General features: G+C 51.9%; 1 protein-coding gene across 3 annotated transcripts in view; it reads right to left on the reverse strand.

The window, feature by feature from the left end:
* Positions 1 to 20160, reverse strand: part of PTPN14 (protein tyrosine phosphatase non-receptor type 14) — a 194197-nt gene that overhangs the window by 29633 nt on the left and 144404 nt on the right. For 2 of the 3 annotated variants that reach the window (XM_028530898.2, XM_036015871.1), the window contains exons 17-19: positions 19307 to 19541; positions 15540 to 15703; positions 11196 to 11788 (exon numbers count right to left, since the gene is read on the reverse strand). In XM_028530898.2, the coding sequence (XP_028386699.1) occupies positions 11660 to 11788; positions 15540 to 15703; positions 19307 to 19541 (528 nt within the window). In that variant the 3' untranslated portion in view covers positions 11196 to 11659. Of the gene's footprint in view, positions 1 to 11195; positions 11789 to 15539; positions 15704 to 19306; positions 19542 to 20160 lie in introns of those variants that run through there. The other variant, XM_036015872.1, reaches the window with a different exon arrangement.

Here is a 20160-nt window from a genome sequence, read left to right on the forward strand (position 1 = left end):
CCTCCCCCGCAAGGGGCTCAGGTGGCCGCTTTAGGCTGAAGCTGCTTTTGGAATACAGTGCGTATGGAGGAAGAAAGAAGATGCAAGACGGGAAAAAAACACACCCGTGAAAAAGGTGACGGGGTGAAGAGACACACATTGGCGGTTACTAAAGAGTCCCTGGGAGGTAAAACTCCTCCCTTTGCTGCTGGGCTGCCCTTCCTTCCTCACGGCCACACACCCACACGCCTCGCACACACAGTTCGCAGCACACGGTTGGACCTGGCAGGTAGGATGCCTTCTCTCGTCCGGTCAAGCGCGACGAGACATTTATTGAGCATCTACCATGCAAAACAGCCCATAACAGTCCCAGTGCAGCCCAGGGAATATAGTCGATGATTTTGAGATAACTGTGTGTGTGGGGATGCCGGGTCGATGTCTAACCACTACGCTGTGCACCTGAAGCTCGTATATAATATTGGATATCAACTGTAATTGAAAAAAAAAAGGGTAAGATTAAAAATAGATTAAATTAAAAAGTGGGAATTTACGTGTGGGGGAGAACAAGTGAGCGCCCCAGGTGCCCCGCACGCCCGGCAGGAGCACGTGTCCCTTTCGATTCTCCCGTCTGTCGTCCGGTCTCCCTTCAGTGTGCGTGCGTGCTTCACCCAGGCCTTGCTTTCTGGGCCATCTCCTCCTCCATCTGAAAGCAGTCTTTCCATCCCTCCTTCTGCTGACGGGCCTGTGCAGTCCGCTCCTTGTCTGGAAACCCTGCAGGCGAAGCTCGAGAAGGAGGAAAAAACCGCCCTTACCAACTCTGTGTTGTGGAGCAAACACCGGTCTCTCCCCACGCGGCAGGCAGGCAGGCAGGGAGCGGGAATCCAGCTTCCCCGCAGCCTGGCAGGGAGCGCCCCGGGGACTGTTTGTTAGCAACGGCCACGGAGACAGAAGGCCCAGGACCGGGTGCGCTCCTGGCGCAGGGACGTTTCTCGTAATCCGAAGACAGGAACTTCCCCATTAGGTAATACTCAAAGCCTGACGGAGTTCATGGCCAAGCTCTTCTATGCCTGATACGCAAACAGCTTGGAGGGCCGTGCATCTGCTATGTTGTCTCTCCTTCCTCATCCCCACACACCCACACATCACTGAGCACAGCTGGCCCCGGCAGGTAGGATGGATGCCTTCTCTCGTCCGGTCACGTGCGATAAAACCTTCACTGAACACCTACTATGCGAAACAGTCTGTATAGCTCTCCCAGGGCAGAGAGAGGAACAAGGCAGGGTCCTGGCTCTGGGGAGTTCCGTGTGTCGTGAAGCTCATTTATGCAGTAGCTAAGCCTCAGATAAGCTTAGCCCACCAACTGTCTGCATTTTACGGAAGTTATAAAAGTAAATTTTTTTCAATAAATTTAAAACGACACAAACATCAGAAAAAAAGGGAGCTCTTCTCCACTAGTCCCGCTCCCCAGAGGAAGCCACTGGAACTGTTGGCACGTGGGACCCCAGTTTTTCCAGATCTAGATAAAGAGACTTAGGGACACAGAGGCAGAATGGTGCCGACACATTTTGTGACCGTCTCTGGCTTAAGAGCCTCTTTCCACGTCAGTCCTCACAGATTTGCCTCCTTCTTTTTGGAGGCAGAACATCAGTCACCCCGAGTGCTGTGACCGACTCGGCTGTTCTCATGATGCACCTGCGGTTTTCCAGTTTGCTCCTGTTATCAGCAAAGCCTCACGGGCAATCCTAGACCAGCACCTTTGCTGATACGTGGTAGCATTTGGGGGGATGGATCCCTAGAAGTAGAATTCCAGGATCAAACAGTGGACACATTTTTAATATGAATAAATATGGCCACATTTCCTTTTTAAAAAATGGTATCAGGAACCAGTAGGATATAATAATAACTGCAGTATCTGTTTCCCTCTACCCTCGTAACAGTACTATTTAAAAAATTTTTGTTTTGCCTATCTGTGTGAAATATGCATTTATTAATGAGACTGGGCACTTTGTTTTATATGCATTTATTAACGAGACTGGGTAATTTTTTCATATACCTAGGAACTGTGTTTCTTCTCTGAGTTGTTATCCAGAGCAGTTTTCGCCATTTTGCAATTTGTGCCTTTCATAATAATTTCTAAGAGCTCCATGTATATTGGGATATTAGCTCTTTGTCCTGTACGGGAAATATATTTGCCCTGGTTGTCCATTAACTTTATTTTTCCTGACACTTCCTGTCCCCAAGCAGATTGTTTTCCTCTTAAAATGAAGAAAAGAAATAAAACCATTTTTTTATGGAAGTCCTTGGTCTGTCTAGAGTTGTTTTATTTAAGAAAAATAGATCTGGTTGTATCTTAAACTTTAATTTTCACCATTGCTAGCCCCTCATGCCAGCATCATTTGTTAAATGATTTATTTCCCTCTGCCGGTCTGAAATGTTCCCATTCCCATTCCCGTAAGACTTAGGTCTATTTCTGCACTATTTCCTTTCATTGATTTGCCAGGAAAATCCTCCTTTAATTATTGTTGCACTGCAAAACTTTTAGTATCCGTGAGAGCTAATGTGCTGTGTTCTTTTGAATTTGTCTGACCATTCTCCCAAGGTTAACCCTCCAAAGTACCTGAGAGTCAGTTGGCCGAGTCCTCTCCTGACCTCTCCTTACCCCCACCCCCCGCCACCACATAAATACTGTTGTGATATCTGCGAGAATTGCCTTGGAGTCAGGGCTACACAGAGAGCCGAACTCTTCATAGTAACGAGTTTTTCTGTCCAAGAAAGTGGTTTTTCGGCTTGTCTACGTTTTGCCTCGAAAGGGCTCGGTTGTGTTTCCACTGGTCCTCCACACTCGCCCCAACTCACGGCTTGGATGTCTCTACAGCTACTGTGAACGAGTTTCCCTTCCAGTGTTCCTTGGCCGGTTAAGTCTGATGAGTTCTCCCCGTTTATTTTTATGAAAGAAAATAAAATGTAAAATCACAGAATAGACATGTTTGACCCTATTTTTGTCATGTTACTGCATATTTACTTATATATATTTTAAATGTTCATCTTTTGTTCTCTTACATTAGAAGTTTCTACCCCAGCTCCATCTACTAGTGGCTGTTAGTGTTGTATCTTCCGATTAAATAAAACCACGTTTACTCTTTATCTACCAAAGAAAACAAAATGAGTCTATTTACTCAGTCCATGAAGATAAAAACAAATTAGTATATCCGTACCTCTTCTCTCGCCATAGGACTGGACTTCCCTCCATTTTCATTAGCATTTTATCTCATCTTTTAAAAAACACTATGTGGCTTTTCTTCCAAGATCTGTACCTGTTCTGTTGTCACAGTCAACACACACACAGACGTGTCTGTATGTCTAGTGAGACACCCGCCACTGCCTGGCACCAGGCGTACGGTGCTCTCACTTTCACGACGGGAACCACGCTGGGCCCTGCAGGGGGTGGACGACTCCTGGTCTGGTGACAGGGGCAGAGAGAGGCCCCTTGAAGATGCAGTGCTATTGCCCTGCCACTCGGCCACGACACAGCGTCCGCCGTCCTCACCAGGGGCCCAGCGCGTGTGTCGCTGGCCATGGACGGGCTGCGAGGAATACGGGGCCGGGCAGCCAGGTCCAGCACTGTGGACGAGTTGGGCTGTGGATAAAAGTTGAAAGACAAGAACTAAAATTTGGGTCTTCTCTAGTAGCCCGGTGCCTGGCTTTTTCCAGGTGGACAGTGTGGGATCTGAGTGGACGACACTGGGGGAAGGGACTTGATGCGTCTGTCTCGAGGGTCTTCGCCGCACCTGTGAGAAGGACCCGCTCCTGCGGAGTCTGCGCTCCATCTGCCTGGCGTGCGCCCCACTCAGACACTGTTCTAACAGTGGCAACTCTGCAATGTCCCCCTGAGCATTTAGTATGATCAAGTCAGGCAGGAATACAAAGTGGGTAGAGATACACGGGCTTTAAAAAACCAGGCACTTGTGCCTGTGAAAATAATCCTAAAAGAGGTTCCATGCAATGCTTTCAACCAATGTAGACACACATAGTACAGAAAACAGAAAATTCAACGTTTTTTTTTTCTGGGAAAACAAAAAGGTTTATTGCATATGTTAAATCAATAGATATCTTTTATAAAAAAAAGGTTAGAATAGAGATCTCACCTTTGTAAAGGCACATATGAAACATCTCACAGCCCAGTCGCGGCAGTGAGAACAAACAATACGCAACTCTGTAACAGGATCTAAATAAGACGTTATAAAAACAGAAAGGAAACAGTGCAAAAAATACTGTCGGAAGTCAGTTTTATACACCTCATCACTGTGTATAAAGCTGCCAAGCATAAGCTTATTAACTGATATAAAAAAGCATATAGAATAGCATGCATAGTTTTATTTAAGGCTTTTAATATTATTAAATTTAGAGGGAGCCTATGACACAGTAGAGTTGGCATGGATTTCGGTAAACACTTCCCAACCTAGGGGATGTCTTACAAACTCCTCGCTCCCTCTCTCCCCTCACAAGTCGGTAGTAAAGAGGGTAGACTTCCCTTTGCAAGGAGGCAACTCGGGAGCCCCAGCCCCAACCTGGAATGCATTTCTCACCGCAACAACCGAGCGGGTGGTTCCATTTCCAGGTCAGCCCACAGCAGCAGCCAACTGGCTCTCGCTGACATAACCCGAAATTTCAGCTCTGCTGGGAGTCAGGAGGTTTCTGTGGGCTAATCCAAGAACTTCGAGAACAAACTGGTTTCTAAATTGGGAGCTTGTCTATGTATCGTTTAGAAATGAAAGCTAATAATGTCAATTGTTTTGAATGATACCACCATTTGCAACATTTTATAAAACACAGACTAAGGAAAGCATCAGAATACTGAATAAAGTAGCATAACAGTCGTCCAGTGAAACAAACTAGTTACACCTGTTATTTGATGTAACACAGGTTATACATAAGGTTACATAGTTAATAGTCATCTGCATATGTAAAACTTTTTTTTTCCCATTTCTGACTCCTCAAACAAGTTAGTTGACCGTTAAAGGCACAAAGGACATAGCCAGGGAAGCATCTCTGATGAAGAGGAACCTTGGTAATGAAAGGATAAGGTTCATGTTTAAGATTCCAAAGAGTGGCAAGAAGGCTCCGTGAAAGGGAACTGCAGTAACATTTTACAATGTTCAAGTCGAACACAAAATGGCTCTGAAGTACGGCTTTCAGCCCCAGGCTGAAGGTTATTTACTAGCTAACACTGCAGTAGAGAGAGGGGTCGGAGGCCCCTGAGAAACGCCTAGAACACGAGGCACCCCTGCTGAGCCCCACTGATGCCAAACTGGAAGCAGGATTCCTGAGATTTTAGCAAAGCAGTTCCACCCCAGGGCACACAAAGCCCAGGTCCAATCCTTTGGGCTTTCCCCCTGAAACCTTCTGTGAGGAGGCATCTGCCTTTCCCGGGAGCAGGAGATGGGGAAGGAGGAACAGGGAAAGTCACAGAGTGGATAAACAGTTCACCCTGCCCCTGCCCCCTTCACCAGATGACAGAACTAACCATAACGCGAATTGTCAAAAGTTCCTGGGGAGTCCAGAGCTTTTTCTGTTTCACCAGATCGGCTGTGACGACGGAAACTGGTTCAGAGGGAAGCCAGGAACAAATTAACCTGACTGCAGACCCCACTCTGCCAAGTGCGGCCGCTGGGGATCCGTGTGTGTTCACCTTGGAACAAACAGCAGGTGCTGCTGCTGTCAGTCATCATCGTCAGGAGGGCGGTCCATCACCCACCCGTGCTCCCCCTCTCGGCTGGTGCTGAGCGAGGGGCAGTCCCCGAGGGGAGGAGTGGGTGGGCCGGGGCAGCTTCCTGGCTCTTTCTATTCTGCTTATTTCCATTTGCCACATCTTATTCCTCAAAACTAAATAGCTTTTAAAAATTAAAACCATATTTCCTGATTACACAGTTTGGAGAGGTTCAAGAGTTGAATAGAGGTTACTAATCTGGTCGCAGATTAAACTATTGTGTAGGGGTTTCCCTGACAAGGTAGGGAGAGAAAAGAAGGTGGGCTGGTGAGGGCGGGCCCCTCACGCAAGCAGAAAACAATGAGAGGTCGGCTCAGCCCTTGGCAGATGAGATGTCCTGGGTGAAGAGGGGGACCTCGCAGAACAGCCCCACTGCGCCCCCTAGCGAGACAAGCAACAACTGCAGTTGCTGTCCTGACGTCCTCCCAGTTCTGGGGCCCTGATTATAAACGTGACTTGCCATAAGGGGAAAATGCCTTGCAGGCCTCTGGGACAGCAGGAAAGAAGAACCAAGGTGCAGGGGAGCTGTGATTCCAACCGGGAGCCACGGGGATGGATGAGCGGAACCTGCTGCTGAAAAAGGGAGGGCCACCAGCAAGCGGCAGGAGACAGCACTTATGAGCAACAAACCCAGGCGGCCCCCAGAAGCCACAGCGTCATCGAGCTCTCTGCCACAGCGAGGACACGGGTTAACACCGGGAGCGAGGGTGAAACAGACCCCCACACGGCAGTGCGGTCTCTCTCGGGGTGTCACCGCCTAGCTTCCAGACTCACAGCAAAGGACGGAGGAGCGCAAGAGACATTCTAGGGTCCAGGAAATTATTTGTGAATCCATGAATCTTCATAGCAACTGCAGGGTTGATTCTAAAACCCTCCTCCTCCTCTCCCCACTCATAGGTCCTCCCTGGACAAGCCTGTGGAACTTTCTGGAAAGAACGATCCTGATGGTGCGGAGTGTGGCAGAAGAAACAGAGATGTCCCTGCCGACCCTTGCCACGTTCAGGCTGCACATCAGCTCCAACCCTCCTGTCCTACAGTGAAATGTCCTTGGACTTACTGCTGAGATCGGAGGCCTGGCTGGAGCTCTGAACAGCAGGAACTGATGCACACCCTCCCCTCGACAGCACAGAAAACCATCCAGTCCTATGAAGTCAATTGACACCAGACACTCAATGCCAAGGTCACGAACATTTTAGCGGAGAGCCTTTGAGTTTGGCCTTGAGGAACAGATGCAGATGTGTTAAGCTAGAAAAGATAAGCAAAGCGGTCTTATCTGAAAAAAAAATGCTCACCCACCCAAGTTTACGGGCTAGCTGAATTTCACTGGATACACCTCTCAGTTCTCCCAGGCATGCTGCTGCTACTTGCAACAAATGCATCACTGAAGTCTTTTGCCCTGGAAAGTCTTAGAAACTGAGGCAAAGACCAGAACCATCCTGCTTTATCGCCCAGAGCTCAAGGGGAGTGTCCAACACAACTCAGCACCTTAGAGATTTCCACCCTATGGGCCAACTGGTGTGTCCCCTACAAGGCTGTGGGCCACAGGAAAATGTGTGCAGTGTCCACAGAAAACCCAGACTTCTGCATTTGGAAGTAGTGCTAGATGGGCTCTTATTTTGCTCACAAGAAGAAATCACTGTGTAAGAGCATGAGAAATGTCTGATAAAAACCAGAGGCAACAACTTAGCATAGCAGCAGATGAACCTTTAAGACCAGAGAAAGCCGAATTCCCACAAAGGGCCACTTAAGAGCCCACCCGGGGTTATTCCATGTTTCCGGGGATTTCTGACACCAGGATCCCAACTATTTCTGACATGGAGGTGGAGCGAAGGGCAGAGGACCACGAACCTGGGTCTGACCCAGTCCTATCCTTGTGTCCAAGCTCCCCCACCCAGCATACGCCCAGGAAGGCCCCTGCACCTGCCCCCCACCCCAAGTGACTGACACGTCTCCCACAAAAGAAAAGAAAGTAGGTGTGCCCACTTCCCCATCAAACACGCACTGGGAGTTGGAGAGAGAGTAGAAAGCACCTTCTGCTCTCTGGAAGGACACCTTCGGGGACCACACACCTTGTCCCCTGACCACCGGCTGAGGTCAGCTCATACAGATGGCACATCCAGCAAGGACGGCAGCTGGACGCCCCACAGTGCTGTGCCTGGTGGCCAACCCCCCCTAGCAGACTCAACAGCGCGCTAACGCCTCTGCAGAGTGACCTCCAGGCCCTTGAACGGTGCTCCCACCCCCTCACCCCAACATGAGGCAGGCCTCACTGCAGCCAGGCAGCGCACACAGAGAGCCACGCTGCCCGCCAGCACGGGCCTCCAAGTCCGTCCCTCAGCTCTTGCCTGGAGAAACAACGTGCCCCGGTGTGCTGGGATCTACACTGCGTCGGGGGAAGAAACACACTCTGTGTATAAGGTCGCTCCATGTGGATTTTTCTGTTATTGTCAGTGAAATACGGTCCAACTCTCACAAATTTCGTACGGGTCAACTCTATTACGCTGGGAAAGATAAGAAAGACAGGCAGCAGGATGGAAACGCTGCCCCACTGTACCCACTGGAGTTGATGACGGAGCTGCAAAGGCTGAGAGCAGCCAGGACAGAGGTGCAGGGGGTGCTGGGCAGGCCAGTGGTTGAGGCCCGCAGCACAGCCCACACCGCCGCTCTGCCCAGGCTGATGGAGGAAGGGCCCGAGGTGGCCAAGGGACAGACACGCAAGCAAACCACGGCATTGATTACAGTTAAAAAATCTGTTTCTCTTCTCAATCTTAGGACCACAAAGGTTCTAGAAGTGAAGTCCTCTGTGTGCAGGCTCCTGAAAGTCTATCACTCCAAGTCTTCCACCCGGAGAAGCGTTCCCCTGCCCTGATCCTTCTGTTCCCCTCCAACCGAGGACTGGAGCTCATTCCTCTTTGCTCTCCGGTAAGAAACTGACGGCTGAGGTCCCTCTCGAATGCAGCCAGACCGTCCTGTGCCTCCCATGCAGGGAAAGACAATCGCGGGTGCCAACGGAAATGTCACCAGACGCTCCTACTCAGAGGCGGTGCCTCCTTAGGGCCCAAGCAGACCGCCAAGCTCACAGGCTCCGCCCCGCTCCAGGATGAAGACGTCACACCCCACTCCGCGGTCCAGTGACCAGACTCAACAAGGCCGGACACGGGGTCCACGCACCCCAATGAGAGCGGATGAGAGGAAGAAAATATTTCAACCGGATGGCTTCGAAACCAAAAGCCTGAAAATGTTTGGAGTCTTTGTTGTGGGGTGGGGATCCCCCCCCTCCATTTTTAATCCTCTCCTTTCCAACTCAAACCACAGCAACCGAGCCCAACAGCTCCAGCTTCGGACCTGGTCCACCATCAGGAACTCATTCCAAGAGCGCTGACCAGATAACTAATTTAATGCAGTTTGCTCCAAGGTTTATGCCTTGGCCGGCTTCCCAGATATGAAGCATCCCTGGGCAATTATTATGCAGATGCCACTGGACGAACTTGAAATGGCACTGCTCATTGAACAGGACAGAGGCTGGCGTGCGCTGGGGGTGGGAAACGGAATGCAAAACGTGCTGAGGGACCCAAAGCATTTGTTTTTCAAACGGAAAGGTGTGGAATAATTTTTGAGTGTTTTTTTTTTCCCTTTTGGGTTTCCATATAGACTTTGGCTGGGAAGTCGGATGTTAAACCCGGTTCTTTCCTGCGTACCGTGCATTCAGGAGTGCTCCTGCAGCACCAGGTGGCAACCCTGGGTGGGAGGAGGGCGGCCCATCAGTGATGAGCTCAGAGACAGCAGACCTACATGCCGTCCTGGGAAGACACATCCACAGGGCCCACGCTGGGGCCCACGCTGGGGCCCACGAGAGGGAGGCGGAGTGCCGGTACCCCTCATCAGACACTCAGGCAGTGAGCCGCGGACCCCCTGACCAGCCACCCCGCGCAGCCGACTACCCCGAGGACGGAAGTCTCCGAGGAGAGGAAACAAGTGCCTCTCTGCGTGTGGACCCAAGTTCTGAGCGTCTCAGAGGGCGGGCTGTGAGCTCCGTTCCACTGAAGTACATGGCATGCTAACGGTTTTCTTTTTCAGAATATGCACCCGAATGCCAGAATGTACAGAGCTCAGCTGGAGTTGTGACACTCCTTGACTGACTCTTTAGGCCTTGGAGTGTAAGACAGACACTTACGCTCCGCCCTCCGTCACCAGACACTCTGAGTCTACACAAGGGAAAGATCACCGTACCACCATCCGGCCAGACGGGACACTGAGTTGATTCACAGGCCAAAGCCATTCACGGGCACCTGTGTCCACCCCCACCTGTCGGTCTGTGGCGACCGGAAGTCACAAAGGCACACTCTTCTCTTCTTGCTGGTTGATTTGATGCCACTCTTTCTCCGGATGTTTGTGCTTTCAGCTCAGGAGAAGACAAAAAGAGAAAGGAAACCAGGCAACCGTGGGAGAAGGCACGGTGCCACACCACAGGGGTCCACTCGGACAGCAAAACCACGACTTAAAAGCTGTGTTCAAGAAGAACTAGAGAGGAGGGGGCAATCCCCCAAAATTCAGCAAGATGGAAGATGCGAGGGGTATCTGCACCCTAACCCGAGATGTTCCGAAGGTCGGCGACCGATGAAGGCCCAGGAAGGAGCAAGGTGAGAACCGGGCGTCACTGGAGGCGGTGTTAATGGCACAGATGCCCAGAGTGGGCTGCATGGAGAGGAGACCCCCGCGGGACTTCGTGGGAGACCCCCATCTTTCATCACGCGGGTTAGGTTTCGACTCCAGGGCCCGAGTGGGTTTAGTGCTGCTCTCACAGACCAAAGCCTGGAGATGGTACCAGCACAGTGGGGTCCCCTCCGGGGTGGCTGCTGGCCAGGCCCCTGCTGGGTGCCAAGCAGCTCCTGTGAATCATCTTCCCCAGCTGCTTTTTGTATACCCCATTCCCTGACCTGGCGACTGATGGACAGACAGAAGAGCCCCGGCACCTTGACCTTCAGGCCCCCGTGCAGCACATGCATCATAAACCAACACAGCATCCAGGGCCTCCTGTCTCCCCTCTTTTCTCACTCTGGTCCATCACCTTCTCTCAGTCAGGCAAGAGGCCCAGCTGCACAGATGGCCTGGCCCAGCGCCTCAAAGGCCACCAGCCTGGCACCCACCGAGCAAATGAGGAGAAGCCACAAATACGGAGGGTGCAGCCCCCGGCAAGGAAACACGGGCTCTGGGGCCCGATTATGGGATGGTCGACGGGGACACAAACAGCTCTGCGTTCAGCCCGGGCAACGGCACTGCTGCACCGGAAGGGCGGGATTTCCGCCGGCTGCAGCACCTGTCACTCCAGGCTGGAGGTGGGGGCTGGGAAAAGACCACTGAGGGTGAGGACAGAAAGGAAGAAGGGAGGAATCTGCCGTCAAGGCTCATCAGCCCGAAATGCAAGGGAACTGTAGTGTTTTTCCTTCAGAAAAGGGTCTTGTCCCTGATCTTTATATTTTAAGGAGGAATTCGTTTTCTTGCCATCTTTGATTCGGACATGAGAAGTTAAGCTGATGAACTGCAGGGCTGGTTACCTGTCTGGCTGCAACTTCCCCAGAGATGCATTCCCCTGTGCCCCTGTCCCCCAGACGGCCTACCAGACCACCTTCCCCACCAACGAGTTACAATGCAGATCGGTCAAAATGTGGTTCAAATGAAAAGTACGGCATTACAATGATTCACAAAAGTTATTCCAAAGGGGAAAAAAATAAATTATCTCATATAAAATAATACATGGTGTGTACGAATGATCTCGGCTCCCGTCCTCAGGGAGCGCGTGTCCTGTTGGCCCCCCGCCGTCCGCGCCCTGCGGGGGGCGCAGAGGCTGTCTGGAGGTGCCTCCCCAGCTGCAAGGTGGCGCCGGGTCCCTCTTCCAGGAGCTGGGTCTGGGGCTCAAATGAGCCTGGAGTTTTGGAGGAACTGAATGAGGACTTGGTAGACAAACTTGTACTGAGCGATGGTCTGGATCATGAACATCCTCTGTTCCCTGAGGAGCCTCAACATCATGGGCACCTCCACCTTCTGCAAGAGAAGAGAAGAAGCACAGGTGCTGAGTCGGGGAGCTCCCGTGGGTCGTTCCTCGTTCCCCCATCCAAGGAGTGGCTGCTCACTGTCCACGGGCAGGGACAGGAGACGGCTGAGGACTCGCCCCCTCCCCCCACCACTGTGAGTTTCCCCGGTCGAGGACTTGACACCAGCAGCTGGAGAACCTGGGCGGCATGTATCCCGGATGTCCTAGTTTCAATACAGGCCAGTGCGTGAGGGGAATCCTGGAGGCTGGAATTAAACCCGACCGGTCCTCTCAACTCTGTCATGGCCCAATGACAGGATCCCTTGGCCTCAGTTCACTGGTAAATAAGGACAACGGTGCTTTCTTCCAATGGCAGCGTGGCCCCGCCCAAGTCAGTGACATTCCCTGAGCAATGGCGTGGGGCATGGCTAGTGCCCACCTCCCAGGATCACGTAAAGAAGTGCATGTGCAGCTCTCAGCACAGTGTCCGGCACACACTGAGTTCTCCCTAAAGAGCACTCCTTATTATTTCATTCGTGTTAATGAGGACAAGCAGCTGCTGCCCCTCCGCTCTACCGCTCTGTGGGTGTGGGGTGTGGACGCCTTCCCTCATCCACCTGTGCCTCGGTTTCCCTGGGCTGTACAAGGGAACTAGTAAGACCCTCCTCACAGAGTTAACGGTGAAGGCTCCCCGAGCTATATGGCTCCTACAATAGTCCTGGCACATGGTGAACACTAAATACAGGTTAGCTGTTGTTACTGTAATATTTCCGTTTTCGTCATTGTCATCACTACCCCTCCCCCACCCCCACCACCTCCTCCCCTCCCCCCCTCACCACCCCCTCTCCTCCCCCTCCCCCACCTCCACCCCTCCCCCACCCCCACCACCTCTACTCCTGTTTCCATCGTCACCACTGCCACCACCACCACCACCACCACCACGAGCCTGCATGACTCAGCCCCAAGGACAGACGGGATGTTCTGATCAGGTTTGGAGACAAGACAAAGAAGGTTCTCCTTGTCCCCGAGGGAAGAGTCCCAGCTGCCCTGAGGACTCACGCCCATGGGCCCTGATGTCCACTGTCCCTAACTGGAGGAACCCTGAGGCAGGTGACGCTCGCTCAGTGTTGCCAAGGGGGCATCTCCTTCTCCCTGCTCTATGAAGGAGGCACAACTGATCCAGAAAAGCAGCCGGATCGAGACACTGTGCTGCTTGGCCGGTGAGAACCTGGTCCTCTGTCATTAGCTAACCTGGGTGGGACACATGGCTAAATCCAGGGAGCCGAGAGAGAGCACTGCAAACCGTAAACTCGTGCTTTCTGAAGAAAATGCACAGGCATTAAAATGTGACAGGGGACACTCAGCGACCAACAGCAGTGGGCCACAACACGGAAACTGCACGGGTGACAGAATGAAACATAAAGTGGGTTAACTCGGAAGCCATGACACGAAGGCAGGAAAGTTCAGTGATTTGTCAAAATCTTTGCTGAAAAAACGCATGAACACACTATGCATGTCCCGCTCCTCTCCCAAAATACGGGTTTGAAGCTCCCTTGCCAGGCCTGGAGCAGGGCAAAGCACAGAACTTTTCTCTCCCTCACCGTCTACCGACAGCCGTCGTGGGAAACGGGCCCGGCGAGGCGGCTATATTTGTGCTGGGGAAGGGAAGTGAAAAATATGAGTCATCCAGCTATCTTTGAATATCAATGGGAACAGAAGTCCTTTCTGGACCGACCACTTTGCGACAAAGAATGTTCTGGCATGCAACTGGGCATTGAGGAAATCCGCTATGTTTGGACATGCTAGGGAGAGGTGACCGCCCGAGCCCTGGTCAAGTCCGTGCAAGGCCCCAGGGGCCGGACCCCTCACTCCGCACCGGGCTGGCTCTGACGTGGGCCGTTTATGTTCTACTGGGCCAGTGACATCTGGTGACCAGTGAGCCTTCACGTCATCGCATGACGGAGGCCAGGTCTTTGATGGGTCTCCAAAGAGCTCAAGAGAGCCATCCTTCATGTCAGATGAGAGAGAACAGCTTCTTAAGGTGAAAACGAGGGGGGAGGGGGAGAGGGGGCGTGCACAGGGAATGGAGAAAAGAAGAATTTGATGAAGAAAGTGATACGAGGGAGGAGGCAGTGACATATAAGGGGGGAGGGGATGACAAGACCCTTCTTCCTCCCCGGAGCCCACAGTACCCCCAGGGCACCCAGGGTATGCTCGAGTCACAGGTCCCCCGGTCCACTGCGTCTCATCCCATCTCCCGGCATGGCGCGCATCTGGGACTGAGCGGCAAGCCATTCACTCCGCTGGAGACTTACGGAGACTTCTAATGGTGACAGGGAAGCAACATGAGCGAGAAGTCAGTATGGGAGACAGAAGGGTGAAAACTCATAGAAGATGCTGGCATCTCCCTTACATCATCTCGACTGTTTGTTTGTTTGTTTGTTTTTCAGTGACAGGCCACGTTATACCAAACACCTGTCCTGTGTTCCGGCTGCACAAACGTTCATCTGTACAGACTGAAGGTTTCCAAGATTAACTCTTTACAAGCAGGGAGTTTAAAAATCCTTTGAACACATCTAAACGTAGCATTTTATTGTTTTCCTGGAAACTGCAATATAATGAATTTCGTGGGGCAATGATTAGTCCAATTTCTGAACCACTGATGCTATTGAGTAAGTGCACATATTATCGTATAAATCCCTTCACAGAATATGTGTTGTAACACTCCCTAAAAACTACCGAACCGCTTCAAAAGTTTCCTGGATTCGCCAAGCTGTGTAACGTAGACAATGAGCAAGGACCGAAGGACACTCGTTGGGGTCTGGAGGTGGAGTGCAGACTGGCAGTAACTGGGGGCCAGGGGTAGGGGATCTCGTTTCTCTCTGAGGCACCGCTGCTTCGGAGCCAGGTGGCACTGGACGAGTCCCTAGCCAGTTTCTGGGCCTCCGTTTCCCGCCTGCAGAGCAGGGGAACGGACATGCACCCAGTCCCTACACGCGGCTGCTGTGAGGACCCCAAGTGAAAAAAACAGGGACAGCCCAAGGCAGATGCTCTTTAGCCTTGACTTCCGCGTGCTTCATCCTGAGGAACTCCCAAGCCCCTCAGAGTACCTCCCTGATCTGCTGCAAGAAGGGGGACCCATGCACCGTGCCGCCAGTCCAGCCGCGGCCCCTTCTCTGGGGAGAAGAGCTGGGCGCGACCTCGGCAAAGGCGTGCAGACGGTCGACCCCACTGTGCGTGTCCACGCCGCCGCAGGCCTAGACAAGAGCTGACGACAACAACCCCTTGCGAGAAACCCCCTCTGAAGAACAACAGCCAGTTTTACACTCCACACATTCCACACAGGATCCAGGCCAAAACACGTCTCCGATGCGCCAGACACATCTGAACTACACGCGGCCGAATAACCCGCCAGGGGAAATTCCCCACAATAAAACCAGACTGTCTACAAAACACGGTGGACTTCTGGAAGGAGACGTTGACTAAGATGGGACTTTCTAAACGGCTCCTATCTCATACTCCGATCTCCTCTCCTGTACGCTGTGGACCTCCACACGGTGCTGTGGACCTCCACACGGCGCAGGGAGCGACAGCAGATAGGGAGGCAGTGAGTGTCACCGTCCCAGAGGGAACCACGGGTCTCGAGGCCCTGGCCAGCATGGAGGAAATCAGGCCCTGGAAAACAAGGGCACTCGAGGCGAAGGGGTGGCCGCGGGTGGATGTGCCCAAGGCGGAGTGTCCGGGAAGCCCAGAGTGACTCACTTCGTTGTGCTCCAGGCAGTAGATCATCAGCTCCGAGAGGATGAGCACCCCGGTCCTCCCCACCCCCGCACTGCAGTGCACGACGATCGGGGGGTGCTGGGTCCTGCTGCCCTCCAGCATGCTGTTGGTGTGCCGGCGGACCGACTGGATCTCCTCCAGGTAGGCTGCAAGACAGAATGCGAGTCTGGTCACCCCAGTCCTGCGTGGCGTTGCATTGCATACAAGTGAGGGGGGAAAAAACAAAAACTGATGGTGAATCTTTTTCTTTTTTTTTAAAGTGACAATAATTTCCAGTTCTTATAAGACACTAATTATTTGGCTGGTACTCACTGTACAAGTCCTGGAGCCAGAAAGGACCAGCTGGGAGTCAATTAGTCCATGGGAGAATTTGTTCCTTAAATTAAATAGTTCTTTTTTAAAAATTAAATTCTGGTTTCCCCTCTGCAAATCCCAAAGTCCCCCAAGCAGATGATTCTTGACATTACTTACAGCGATGCCTACTATTAACAGGCGGGGATCGGAACACCAGCTAGGGCCCCTTGAATCGCCCGCCTGCCACAGCCAACTTCTGCTGGGAAGAGCGTCCATCTGCCCCTTTCTCCCTTCTCCTCACTGAGTGAGTGAGTGTCAGCCAAGGCTTGACTTCGTTTTTGGATTTTAAAATAAGACTCGATGGGACCTGCTTCTCAGCTGGGATGCCCGAGGTTCAACGAGTAGCTCACGATAAGCCACCCACGGCCCCATTTTTCTGGAGGTGACATGTTGGGACCGAGGGTCTTGCCACCTCCTCCACCCCTTCTGACCGCTGCTGAGCTCAGCTCCGCAGGGCTGCGCGGGGCTCTGTTCATTACTCCCAAGGGGCACGAGTGAAAAGTTACGGCAACGCTGGCCTTCACGATCATCAAAGAAAATATAAATAAATAAGGGTAGAAATGCAGTTCTCCAACAGTCCGGAAAAAGTCCATCAGTAACTGAGAGTTTGCAGGAGCTGGCTCGAGGGGTTTGGAGGTTCCCGGCCCTCAGGAGAACCCCTTCCTAACGCAGCAGCGCAGCAGCGTGCACGAGACGGGGAAGACGCTCAGGAGGGTGAGAGAAGGAGGTGCGTGCAAACCCGTCTCGCCCATCGAAAAGCATCTGTTTACATACAGTGAACAAAAACTCCCGATTTCCTTTATAAACTGATCTAAGTACAAAGCAATATGGGGTAATTCACCAAAATAAACAACGATCGCTGCCTGCACCACTGGCAGTCACGCAAAATGAGACAGGACAAGCAAGGGGGAAGACAACCGGGCGGACCGAGTGAACCGAGCGGAGGGGCTGCCGCTGGGTGCTGCCCTGAGCCGCACACCCTGAGCCGCACACCACGCAGGGAAGGAAGTCTCCAACCTGCTTTTATGCAGCGGGGAGAAGACATCGGGTGACACTGTCCGACAAAAGGCAGGCGATGCTGTCAAACAAGGGACCCGGGTTTTCTTATGCTAAATTGAAAGAGTCAGAGAAATGCTGGCCAGTGAGGCAGAGGCCCCACCAAAGGCAGTTTCAGACGGCAGGGAGGAGTTGGGTTTACACGGGTGCTCCCTCCAGCTGACGCACGGACGAAGCTGTCACTCAGCGAGGCCCTCCGGGGGCTGGAAACCGCTCGCCCCGGTGCAGACAGGCGGTCGAGCTAAAGCCGGGAGGGCCAGTGTGTCTCAGACCCCACTCAGCGCCCCTGCCCCGAGTTTCCCAGGAGCGGGAATTAGCAAATTTAGATTGTTTAAAAATGCGTTCTCGGTAATTCAGATGGGCCTTCCTTCCATGGGTTCTGATTTAAAAGATCTGGCTTTAATTTTAATCACCTTAGAGGCTCGATCTTTTACCGGCGTTGTCAGTCAATCACCCATCTGATCTGATCTACCTTTATGGTTTCCATAGTCTGCATCTTGGAGACGCTTCAAATCCACCCGTTAGTGAAAGCTCGCCAGAAGGGAATAAAGAGAACGCTACAACGAGGAGACAGAGTTCTGCAGAGGTCACTGCCCCGCTTATTAGGATCTGAGCTACGGGCAGCGGCTCGACCTCTGGCAAAGCCTCTCCAGGTCCCGCTCTAGACCCCGTGGTTCCAGTCCCCTTTCTCTTCTCTGCTTCCAGCCTCCACCTCCCGCGGTACCATCGTTACTTGAATGGGAAATTAAACACCTGTATCAGCGAAATAAGTCTGCATCAAAATCTTTCTGGAGAAGTTCGTGAATGGTGCTTAAAAGCCTGTCTTCTCTGTCTCCCCCGCCTCCCTGCCCTGCCTCCCACTCTGAAGGAACAGCAGAGCAAACTCACGGTGCTGCCTGATCCAACGTCCAGATGACGGGCCCCTGGCACTGGCCACAGGCACCCCACCAGCTGGGGAGGCAACCGCCCAGCAGGCAGAACAATAGACCTTCAGAGAGCCCGACGGCCTCCTTCCTAGCGGGGTCAGGAAGGAAGGGGCTCTCCCCTCATGGGCACGACATTTAGGTGAGGAAGGAAGGGGACACTCTACTGCTGTCATCAAAAAGCGGGTGCCCTGTGAGTGCCCGTCTGGGATCCAAGAGATCGCCAGTTTGATTCCCGGGAGGGGCACATGCCTGGGTTGGGGGCCAGGCTCCCAGTTGGGGGCATGTGAGAGACACATGTTTCTCGAGCACATCAATGTTTCTCTCCTTCTTTCTCCCTCCTTTACCCTCTCTCTAAAAAATAAACGAAACCTTAATAAAAAAGGCAGGTGACAGTATTGCTGTCACCCCTGGACTGTATAGTCTGTGGTCTGCCTTTCCTCACAAGACCTCGAGCATCTTTAACACCAAGATCGTTACATCTCTGCGTCCCGCGAGTCCGGGCTGTGCTGGCCACGTGGTGGGCACACACCCAGCGTGGGCCTTTCAGACAGAGTACTGCGTGTAATCTGGGGGAGAATGCGCTTCCAAGGTAAAGCACATCCTGAAAAAGCATGGAAATGAGTGACTCCAAAAATGACCATTTCAAGCCTACACGTGGATTTCAGTAATTCCTAGTATCTTAATCGCAGGTCCTGACGGAAACTTACTGCTACCGGGAAATACAGGGCCTCTGAGAGCAAAAAATAAATGTCTTAATTTTAGTGTTCTGTGGGGTGTTTTTTGTTGTGGTAAAATACATATAACATAAAATTGATCATTTTAATCATTTCTACGCATACAATTCAGTGGCATTAAGCATATCCACAACCTTGTCCAAACATCACCGCTATCCATTCTAGAACTTTCTTGTTGTCCCAAACAAACTCTGTATCAGTCAAATAATAACTCCTATTCCCCTACCCCCTAACCCCGGGTAACCTCTATTACACCTTCTACCTCTGCGAAGCTATGCATTCTGGGAAGCTCATGTAAGTGGAATCGTACAATATTTGTCCTTTTGTGTCTGGTTTATTTTACTCGGCACAATGTTTTCAAGGTTTGGACATGTAGCATGCACCAGAATAATTATTAATGAGTAGCTAAAGTTCTAAATCCAGGTAGAAGGTTTAGTGTGCCACAGTTTTAGCCTATTTGCATAACAAGTAAAGAGAATATGGTAAGTGACATGACTTTGCCATGGCTTGTCTTCTCTGCCCTGCATACACTATACTAAGGGTCACATCCGTCAGTGACATACATCAGTGTTACAATACTTTCACCTCTTAAGGGAAAGCATCCCCTTTCCACTTCACCTCCCACAGACACGACCGCTGATTCGGCGGGTGAAACCACGACTGGGAAGGGAAAACTTACACAAAAATCCTTGGACATCCTCCGGGCAGCCATGATCCGGCCAGTCAGTGTACTGCAGATGCCACACCGTCCTTTCCTGCCCAGACAAAAGGTGCTTGACCTTCAAGCCCGTGGTTGCATAGCAACCAGAATCGGTTCGGAACTTTGTGGTGACCTTGAACTTGCCATAGGTGGCTGAGCTGTGCTTGGAACCCAGTTTGGGCCAGTATCGGTGGCTCTTGGTTCGTCCGCCCTCCTGAATCACACACAAAAGCAAAATTGGAAATAAGTCAGGGGAAGGAAGCTCTTAGCCTCGTAATCTTAAAATCCGAGGACAGAGAAAAATATAAATAGCTTCTAAGTCACTAACTCAGCAGCACTGTGCGGTGCCTACCAGAGATTAGGTCCTATAAATCTGAGCTAAGACCCATAATAAGATGTACAATGGTAGTTAGAGCGATGGCAAATGTAAGAGATTCACAACTGAGCTGCGGCTGAATGTTACAGAGAGACGAGCCAGTGCAAAGTCTAGAGGGGGAAACCAGCTCGGGGTGTCGAAGAAACAGAGAGTTCTGCAGAGTAGCTGCAGTGTGGGGGAGGGCGGTGGAGAGGAGGCTGGAAAGGCGTCCTGGTCCATGGCAGGGGGGTTGGATGTCACGCCACAGACAGTGGGAAGCCATCCACAGTGATGGAGCGACCTTAGGCAGTGGAGTGACGGGCTCTGGCCGTCACTCTGAGTCATGCTCCGAGTTTCTGATGCTCAGCCCCGGGCTCTGCTCTCTCTAGGAGATGCACTGACGAGGGACACGGCCTCCACCACCAAGTGTCCATCCACTTTTTTCCCAGCCTGACCCATCTGTTTTAGTTCAGTCGAC

The sequence above is a fragment of the Phyllostomus discolor genome, chromosome 14 (genome assembly GCF_004126475.2).
Source record: "Phyllostomus discolor isolate MPI-MPIP mPhyDis1 chromosome 14, mPhyDis1.pri.v3, whole genome shotgun sequence".
In the NCBI taxonomy this organism is placed as follows: domain Eukaryota; kingdom Metazoa; phylum Chordata; class Mammalia; order Chiroptera; family Phyllostomidae; genus Phyllostomus; species Phyllostomus discolor.